This window comes from Pan paniscus, chromosome 2 (assembly GCF_029289425.2).
Source record: "Pan paniscus chromosome 2, NHGRI_mPanPan1-v2.0_pri, whole genome shotgun sequence".
In the NCBI taxonomy this organism is placed as follows: Eukaryota; Metazoa; Chordata; class Mammalia; order Primates; family Hominidae; genus Pan; species Pan paniscus.
In genome coordinates this window covers 44532650-44543347 of record NC_085926.1, presented here as the reverse complement: position 1 = coordinate 44543347, position 10698 = coordinate 44532650, and the positions used below count along the sequence as shown (strand labels likewise).

The 10698-nt window shown below is 42.0% G+C and overlaps 1 protein-coding gene across 1 annotated transcript; it reads right to left on the bottom strand.

The window, feature by feature from the left end:
• Nucleotides 1–556: 556 nt before the first annotated feature.
• ZNF660 (zinc finger protein 660) lies at nucleotides 557–1963 on the bottom strand. The gene has a single exon (XM_057301705.2). The coding sequence runs from the start codon at nucleotides 1936–1938 to the stop codon at nucleotides 943–945; it is 996 nt and encodes a 331-aa protein (XP_057157688.1). The 5' UTR covers nucleotides 1939–1963; the 3' UTR covers nucleotides 557–942.
• Nucleotides 1964–10698: the final 8735 nt, after the last annotated feature.

Sequence of the window (10698 nt, the reverse complement as noted above, 5' to 3'; positions counted from 1 at the left end):
TTTATATTAATTGGTGACTGTATCTGAAGTTTTTGAGTCTACAATTGTTTCAATTTCATTTTTTTCTGGTTGTGTAGACATATGTTGAAAAGATGAAGCCTAGGTAGTTCTCCATCATCTGCAGATCCTTCCAGAACTGTGGGAAAGGAGGGTTCAGTGAATTTTTGCTGTGTTCTTGTAACCTAACAGTGTCATTATATATTTTGTTGACAACTCTAAAGTCAGCTTGTCTTAAAACTAAAAAGGACAAAGGATCGGTGTTTATGATTTTACTTAACAGGAAACACGCTCTAAAAGGAAGGGACTTGCTTGCGGTTCCACTGCTGCTAAATGCCAGTGTCAGGGTGCAATCCCAGGGCTTTGGGCTCTATATACTACGCGCCTTTCATAACACTGCTGAGTGAAAATGAGCATGTCTTCATTGCATTTAAAAAATACTGTGCTTTTTTTCTTGCATATAAAATTAGTATATTCTCATGTAGAAAATCTAGAAAGCATAGAAAAGTATATAGAAGAAAATAGAAATCACCTATAATTCTATCACCCAGAGATGATCACTGTTAACATTTTGGTTTACTTCCTTCTCTATTTTTCCTATGCACAAATATTTTTTTAAATTTTGGATTGTATGTCATTATCTTCCGTCTTATCCAAATCATTTCCCCATGGCATTAAATTGTCTTTAAAAATGTTTACAATGGCTGCAGAACCATCATATGGATAGCTCATCATTCATTTCAACCCTGTAATGTTGAAAATCTAGTTTTCTTCTTTCAGTCATATATGATGCTGTCATGAACATCCCTTTCATTAATCTTTGTCTACTTCTAATTATTTTCTTAGAAGTAGAGTATGATTCTTAGAAGTAGAATTAAAGTTGATACTAAAGAACTACTTTTTAGAAAAGCAGCAGTCAGCCCTACTACTCACAATATTTGTTATTTATGAGGTTTCTTTCTCCTCATTATGTTTCCTCTGGTGTTGAATAAGCTGTGAACTATACCGATAGGCTTTCCCACACTCACTGCATTTATAGGGTTTCTCCTTAGTGTGGGTTCTCAAGTGTAGAATAACTTGAGAAGTCTGCCTGAAGGTTTTCCCACATTCATTACATTTATAGGGTTTCTCTCCAGTGTGAACTCTCTGATGATCAACAAGGTTTCGATTAGAAGTAAAAGCCTTCCCACACTCATTACATTTGTAAGGTTTCTCTCTACGATGAAGTCTCTGGTGTTCATTAAGAGTTTTCCTTAAGATGAAAGTTTTTCCACACTCATCACATTCATAAGGCTTCTCTCCAGTGTGAATTCTCTGATGGTCCATAATCTTTGTATTAGAACCACATGTTTTCCCACACTCCTTACATTTGTAAACTTTTTTTCCTCTGTGCATTCGCTGATGTTGAGTAAGGTTTGAACTACGGCTAAAGGCTTTCCCACACTCAATACAAGTATAGGGCTTCTCTCCGGTGTGAACTCTGTGATGTGATATAAGGCCCGAACTCCGACTAAAGGCTTTCCCACACTCTTTACATTCATAAGTTTTCTCCCCACTGTGGATTCCCTGGTGCCGAATAAGATGTGACTTTCCACTGAAAGATTTCCCACATTCACTGCATGTATAGGGCTTCAGTCCAGTGTGGATTCTCCGATGAACAACAAGGTTAGAGCTATGACTGAAAGCTTTTCCACACTCCTTACACTTATAGGGTTTCTCTCCCGTGTGGATTCGCTCATGTACTGTGAGGTTTGCACTCTGACTAAAGGCTTTCCCACACTCAGTACATACATACTGTCTCTTTTCAGCCTGAACTCTCTCATTTGTTGCAGGGTCACAGCACTGACTATTGTCTTTTTCAGATTCTTGGTCACTCCCTTCTGTGAGTACTTTATTGTCTTTAACTGTCTTATGATTGAAATTTCTTGTCTTTCTCCTCATTTTCTCCTGCTTGGAACATACCAGTGTCCTCTCTAGTCTTCTCTTTCCCTTCAGAGGAGCCTTCTAAATTTTGACTTCCTGGGCAACGTCTCTGTGGAATTCTCTTGAAGTATGTATGATTCTGATTTTTCAGGAATGATGCTTTGGAATTAACTCCTCCTCAGTCCCAGTTTCACCATCTGACAGGAGAAACAGAAATTGCACATGTCACCTATTCTCTGTACCAGAGGAAGGAGATCTATCCACGGACAAGATGTGGTAGACATATGGAAGGGTTAAGTGTTCAAGGGCAGGGGAACAGATCAAAAAGATGACAAAAATGAAGTTAAACATAGAGGCCAATGTAAAGGCTTATGGAAAGCCAGGGACTGAGGGGAGCCCAGCAGGTCCAGCATCAGAATAAGCAATGAATCGTATAAAATCTACCCTAGTTCCTTCCTGCCTCATCCTCTACTCCCTGAATTGGAGCCATCTAACTCCTTTTTTTTTTTTTTTTTTTTTGAGATGGAGTTTCACTCTTGTTGCCCCGGCTGGAGTGCAATGGCACGATCTCGGCTCACTGCAACCTCCGCTTCCCAGGTTCAAGCGATTCTCCTGCCTCAGCCTCCCGAGTAACTGGGATTAGAGGCGCCCGCCACCACACCCAGCTAATTTTTTGTATTTTTAGCAGAGATGGGGTTTCAGTATGTTGGCCAGGCTGGTCTTGAACTCCTGACCTCAGGTGATCCACCTGCCTCAGCCTCCCAAAGTGCTGGGATTACAGGCATGAGCCACCGCACCCAGCTTAGAGCCATCTAACTCCTAATGGCAGGCTCAACTATAATCTGGTCCTAGAAAAAGTGAACTGAAAGATGACTAAACTTTAGTTCAGTTTGGCTTTTAGTTCTTGCTAACCTATTCCCCTAGTACTAGTGATACTGTGGCCAGTATGTAAAAGGTGCTCAAAATGGTATTATAGAATAGCAACTAGGATTCTGTCTTAGGTTGTGAGTAGGATTTCATCTTTTGCTCAAGGTCCAGGTACTAGACCCCAGTCTACATCCTTGCAGGTAAACCCTATCTTGTTAAGTGGTGACACAATTCTTCCAATATTGAGCCTAGTCACATCATAGCCTACTTCATAGGGGCTGGCCTATAGTTGGACCCAGTTTTTTTTTTTTTTTCTGAGACGGAGTCTCACTCTGTCGCCCAGGCTGGAGTGCAGTGGCACGATCTCGGCTCACTGCAAGCTCCGCCTCCCAGGTTCATGCCGTTTTCCTGCTTCAGCCTCCCAAGTAGCTGGGGCTACAGGCGCCCACCACCACGCCTGGCTAATTTTTTGTATTTTTAGTAGAGACGGGGTTTCACTGTGTTAGCCAGGATGGTCTCGATCTCCTGACCTCGTGATCCACCTGCCTTGGCCTCCCAAAGTGCTAGGATTACAGGCGTGAGCCACCGCGCCCGGCCAGTTGGATCCAGTTTTACATGCAAGTGTAGTCTGTCTGCTTTTCACCATGCTGTCACTCTGACAGACTGAGACTACTTAAGGGGTGAGTCTGAGAGGCTAAATTGGGAAAAAAGGTTAGTTAAAGCATGGCAGATGAAACTCTGATAGGATCTTGTATGGCATAATAGTAAAGTATCTAAGGATGGCAAAAGCGTCAGAGTAGGGGCAGCATAACCAAGAGGTACCAATACATGAAACCAAACATCAGAATAAGGAGGAATTTCCCAACTGGTTTGACGTGAAACTCTGACAGGTAACCATGGCAGACCTTAGAGGGAGTTGGGATGTAAAAGAAAGCAAAAAGATAACTACATGATACTAACACATGACTATGCTCCTTTATAGACTTGCCCATATGTATATTGTTAGACAATTAAATATATGGTAGATATTATTTTGCATCCTACTTCTTGCAGTTCATTTATTTTTTAGTTGATAAAAAAGTATATATATTTATGGCATACAACATGTTTTTATAAATGTTTACACATGGAACAGGTAAATCAAGCTAATTAACATATCCATTACTTCACATACTTATTATTTTTTCATGGTAAGAACATTTAAAATCTCTCTTAGCACTTTTCAAGTCTAAATATGTTGATATTAACTATAATTACCATGTTATACAATAGATTTCCTGAAATTATTCCTCCTAACAGAATTTTTGTATCCTTTGACCAACATCTCCCTAATCCCTGCCTCACAATTTTTTTTTTTTTTTGAGATGGAGGCTCGCTCTGTCGCCCAGACTAGAGTGCAGTGGTGCAATCTCCACTCACTACAACCTCCGCCTCCTGGGTTCAAGCAATTCTCCCTGCCTCACCCTCCTGAGTAGCTGGGATTACAGGCGTCTGCCACCACGCCTGGCTAGTTTTTGTATTTTTTAAGTAGAAATGGTATTTCGCCATGTTGGCCAGGCTGGCCTTGAACTCCTGACCTCAGGTGATCCACCTGCCTCGGCCTCCCAAAGTGCTGGGATTACAGGCGTGAACCACTGTGCCCAGCCTCCACTTAATTTTTTAATGCACATTTTTCCACATTGCTATTTAATCTTCATATGATCATTAAATTCCTTGTAATTTACCTACCATTTTGCTAGTGTTGGACATTTCTGTTGTTCCTTGAAGTTAACTACTATCAATAATGCTATCATAATCTCTTTATACACACAAAATTTTCTTCCTATTAAAATATATTCCTAGGACAAAAGTTCCACAAATGAGTTAATTGGGTCAGAAGGAGTGCAACTGTTGTGCAGTATTGCTTGTTGCTATTCAAAAAAGTTTGATGGGCTGAGCATGGTGGCACGTCTATAATCTCAGCACTTTGCAAGGCTGAGGCGGGAGGATCACTTGGGCCCAAAAGTTTGAGACCGGCCAGGGTAAGACAGGGAGACTACATCTCTACAAAGAATTTAAAAATTAGCTAGGCATGGTGGTGTGCACCTGTAGTCCCAATTACTCAGGAGGCTGAGGTGAGAGGATTGCTTGAGCCCAGGAGGTCCAGGCTGCAGTGAGCCCTGATTATGCCACTACACTTCAGCCTGGGCAACAGAGCAAGACTTTGTCTCAAAAAAAAAAGTTTGACCAATTTCCATGTCCCATAGCTTTCTGATAAATGGAGCCACACTTTCTGGAGAAGGAAGATAGCAAATGGTGGTACTCGAGACTGGCAAAAAGATAACTGCACATATTCGAGTTCACATCTCAGAAATGCGGGTGGCCACTGATTCCATACACAGGCACATACACACAAACTCATGCCCAAGATAAGAAGGGTAGGAAGAGAGAATGGTGAGGGAGGGTGGATTCTTGCCAGGGTCCTGGGCTCACTCACATCCAGCTGCTGCTACCTCTCCTAATCATTAAGGATGAAGCAGGTGGAGAAAACAGTGCAAAGCCAGGGGACTGCAATGCAGAGCAGTAGAGCAAGTGAACTCACCTTCAAAGTTCTGTGAGAAAGTAGATAGTTTTTTCTGAATTTCTTTTCAATTTCTAATCTTCTCTGGAACTTCTCTTTTTTTCATACCTTTCTTAAACTCATAACTAATGAGCACCCTACTCTGTATATATCCCTGTTCTGGGTCTAACACAGGGAAAATTTAAAGAAGCATTGTCATGGACTGAATGTTTGTGTCCCCCTAACATTTGTATGTTAAAGCTCTAACCCCCAATGTGACTGTATTTGGAGATGGGGCCTCTAAGGAGATAATTAAGGTTAAATGAGGTCATAAGGGTGGGCCCTGATCCAACAGAATTAGTGTCCTTATAAAAAGAAACACAAGAAAGTTCTCTTACATGCTCTCCCTCTCTCCACACACATACACATAAAGGCCATGAGAATACATAGTAAGAAGATGGCCAGCTACAAGACAGGATGAGAGCCCCCTACCAGAAACCAAAATGGCGAGGCACATGGATCTCACACTTATAGGCTGCAGAACTGTGAGAAAATAAGTTTCTGTTGTTTAAGCCACTCAGTTTATGGCATTTTGTTATGGTAACCCAAGCACACTAATACAAGCATGAAATAGCATACTTCCCTTAAAGAGCTTACAATGGAGTAGTATGGAAAAACAATAAGAGAGCAAATTCAAATTTACAATGTACGCAAGCAGGAGATGAAGAGGACTAGGGGAGGGAGGGAGCAATTACTAAGGCATGGAATGATGGAGAAAAGCATTTTAAAAAGGCAGAATTTAGGCTGAGCCCTGGAGAATAAGCAGTGTTTTCTCAAAAAAAAAAAAAAAAAAAAAGGCACAGGGTTGGTATACATGAAAATAAATGGGAGATCATAATATTATATAAACTTCATGTAGGCAGGGATTTTGTCTGTCCTGCTTACCCTGTATTCCTAGCACTACCACAGTCCCAGGCACATGGTAAGCGCTCAACATTTTTTGTTGTTGGAATTAACAAATGAAGAAAGAATCAAGCTGCCTGAAGTGATTCCAACCAGAATACTGAAATTACAAGATGAAAAATATGGATATAAACTGATGGTCAAAGGGAAACCAGTGCTAAACAGAAGAGTGAAATCTATCCTTAATTTTCTTTCTCCATTCTATATTCTTTTTTGTACCTTGCTATTCTCCACTCTTGTTATTTTCCTTCTTTTTCTCACTTAACAATACAGTTTTTCAAGCATTACCATGCACTTCCCCTAGTTCCCATAGTTCCTCCACTACCACCTCCCAGAACATTCACGTTTCTCTCAGCTTAATGAAATGGAAAACAGAGGAGAGAGGCAGCTGGGATAACACATGGGGAGTAAATTGAGGGAAACAGAAAGTAAAGAATCCAAGAGATGTCAAGTAGGGCAATCATATATCCTGGTTTTCCCAGAATAGTGCTAGTTTAAGCCTACTATCCCAGTATCATATTTAATAATGGTTCCCTTAACTCACAACAGTATCCCCATTTGGACAATAAATTTTGCATTATCCTACCCAAAAGTGAAATTAGGATAAGAACTCTTTAGGAAGATTAGCCCAGATGGATTAGAGGGGGTTAAAAAGAAAAGAGGAAGGGAAATGAATTAGGAGGCAACACTAGTAATGCAGTACAGGTGAACACTGGAGGGTCTGGCACGTTGTAGGTACCCAATAAACGTTTGTTGAATGAATGAACAAATGAATAAGATAGCAAGACCCTAATCCAAGATGAGAGAACAGAGAACAATGAAGTCTAGCTATTTTCAGGAACGCATCCAGATGTATAACGCACACATCCATGTTCCTTTGAATACAGAGGATGGACTGAAGGAAACAATCCAAGGTCATCAGATCCATGTCTGAATACCAAGTATGGTAGTGTCACTAAGCAAGATGGGGACACACAGAAACATTTTAGACAAGGTGAAGAGGAATATATCACGAAGGCAAATTTGAGAATGATAAGACAGAGAGGACAGAGGGAGTCATGAAAATGTATAAACTTACTGAGGGTCGGGCACGGTGGCTCACTCCTATAATCCCAGCACTTTGGTAGGGTGAGGTGGGAGGACTGCCTGAGCCCAGGTGTTTGATCAGCCTGGGTAAAAATATTTTAAAAAGTGAGCCAGGTGTGGTGGCATATGCCTGTGGTCCCAGCTACTTGGGAGGCTGAGGTAGGTCGAGGCTGCAGTGAGCTATGATCATGCCGCCACACTCCAGCCTGGGAGACAGTGAGAACTTGTCTCAAAATAAATAAATACATTTAAAAAATAAAAAAACAGATAAGCTTACTGAGAAAGGGATTTGGGTTAGAAAAGTGATATCATTTAGATGTTCCTTCCAAATCTCACATTGAAATGTAATCTTCTATGTTGGAGGTGGGCCTGTTGGGAGGTGACTGGATCATGGGGTTAGATTTCTCATAAATGGCTTATCGTCATCCTCTTGGTTCTGTCCTTGTGATAGTGAGTTCTCGTGAGATCATGTTGTTTAAAAGTGTGTGGTATCCCTCTGCCTTGCTCTTGCTCCTACTCTCACCATGCTCTGCCTCCTCCTACTTCACTTTCCACCATGAGTAAAAGCTTCCTGAGGCCTCCCCAGAAACTGAACAGATGCTGGCACCATGCTTCCTGTACAGCCTGCAGAACAGTGAATCAATTTAAACTCTTTTCTTTACAATTTACCCAGTCACAGGTATTTCTTTCTTTCTTTCTTTCTTTTTTTCTGAGACGAAGTTTCGCTCTTGTTGCCTAGGCTGGAGTGCAATGGCGTGATCTCAGCTCACTACAACCTCTGCCTCCCAGGTTCAAGTGATTCCTCTGCCTCAGCCTCCCGAGTAGCTGGGATTACAGGCATGTGCCACCACGCCCAGCTAATTTTTTGTATTTTTAGTAGAGATGGGGTTTCTCCATGTTGGTCAGGCTGGTCTCAAACTCCCAACCTCAGGTGATCCGCCCACCTCAGCCTCCCAAAGTGCTGGGATTGCAGGCGTGAGCCACCGCGCCCGGCTGGTATTTCTTTATAGCAACACAAGAATAGCCTAACACAAAGGGGCAGGTAGGGAGAAAGAGAAATGCACAGCGATGCACTGTAAGAAAGCCCAGGGTGGTGATGGAGGAGCTGAGGAGGAAGCAGGACCAGACAGGAGATCAAAGAGGGCCAAATGAGGAGAGTTTGATCAAAAAGAAACCTATTTGCTCCCTTCTGTCTGACTGGATAAGAAATTCCCTCAGAAATCCTGGAAGAATTCCTAGGTACTAAGGAAGTAGGGTCTTGGCTGGAGAAGTTTGGAGGGAAACATGAGGCCACAGGCCAGTAGGACACTAGGGGTATCTAGGCAACTGTACAGAAAAGCAAAATCTCAGACAGCCAGTGAATGTATGAGGACTGATAAGGCCCTGCAGATCTCTAACCCACAAATCTCTGAGACTGGTAGGTAAGTGTTCTAATCCTAGGACCACCATCCATTTCAGGCTGTGAAAAATACATAAAGGGTAGAATCCTATTGAGAGAGAGAGAGAGAGAGAGAGAGAGAGAGAGAGAGAGAGGCTTTACTTGGAGGCTGTCTTCCTTTAATTCACCAGCATCATCTGCCTGTTCAAGTCCCTCTAAGCAATGGTTACATGGTTCTTGGTTATTGATTAGGTGCAGTGGAGTAAGGAATAAGAGGAAATACCTGAAAATAAATTCAAGGGATGGATAAGTGAAATGTAAACATTGCAAGAAAAAAAAAGAATTAGAAGAAAGGCCTAAGCCTCAAGGGAAAGGCTAACACCATGTGAAAAAGCTTATATATCTGACACATAAAAATTTCTGTATTCCAAAAAATGCCATAACAAATCTATAAAATAGAGTTTGCCTTATACTGGAATTGCTTGTGTGTATGTCTGTGTCCATCCTCAAATGTATACATTAAGCTCTATGCCCTCAGAGAGCAGATCCCATGAGATTTGCCTGTAGATACCACACGGTGTCTGACACAGAGAGGGCTCAGTCAGCGTTGTTTGATTTGAAATGGTAAATTAAACAAGTTTAAGATTCTAACACCTGGAGTGCACATAGGGATGCTGAGAGCCAAATCCGCACATCACTACTACCATCCCTCCTCTACATGTTTGTCCTTTTTGTGCTTCATATTATCTGGGAAACACCATAATGGTGTATTTGCATTCTTGGCAATTCTGTCTCAACAGAGTCATCCCAGGGACTAAATTCCCTAAGAGATTGACCTAGTCCCACTATTCAGAGACTCTCAGTATGTCAGAGCTGGAAGGAACCTCCCAGTCTATCCAGTCTTATATCCAAATGTACAGAAGGAAAACTTGGAACTTAGAGGAAAGCTGGGACTCAAATCCAAGTCCCATGACACCCAATTTTGAGTTCTACTACATCACCCTTATTCCCATCTGAAACAAAACTCTACTCCTCAAGGTCCAGAGGCCCCCTGCCCACTTCAGTGCTTTTCTCCTGTTTGATAAATACCACTGAGAGAAGCTCCCTTTCAACCCTGGTGCCCACAAGCAGGATTCCTGTGACCAGACTAACTTCACAATCTAGGCCTCACCTGCCCAGGAGAGAATGGAATGACTCACCCATATTCCTGTGCACAGCAGCCTCAATCCAAAGGATCTGCACAGCACAGATCTTGCCTGATCTCCACCTTGAGTTCAGTGAAGAAGTTCCTAAGAGGGTCTTGAGTCACTGTAAACAGATATAAATGACTGAGTTCTCTGAGCCCTGAATTCCAAGTGGACACTCAGGGCAGTGTCCCATCTTTGGGTAACTTCCCTTCCTATAGAACTGTGGGCAGTAAGAAGGATCATTTCCAGTGTAAAGATGAGGGAATGAAGCTCCCAGGGATTGAACGACTTGCCCAAGGTCCTATAGCTAGTGAGTGATTAAAAAGCCTTCTGTGTTTTCAGGAAATCCTAATTCCATCACACCACAGCCTCCCCTTTTCACCTGCTCCATTGATATCTAAAAGCTTCCATATTCTCATCTAACTGCAAAATACAATGCAGTGGAGAACTTCCTTGCAATCCAGCTTTCCACAGAAAGTCTGCACAAGGGGGATGAGAGGGAGAACTTTGCTGAGTCAAGTGTCTTTAGGAAGACAGAAAGAAACAAGGCTTTAAAAGAGCACTAGAAAAAGAATGTTCCTTTTTTCTGTTTACCCATTTCTTAGGATTACTAAGCCTCAAATATGTTTTGTGTTTCCCCCTCCAGATCCCCAGGCTCTGCTTCTAACCCTTGAAGTTTGTTTCATTTCTCCCCTACTAGAATTTAGTTCTGTCCTGTACACAACCATAACCCCAGGACCTAGCACACTACTGGGTTA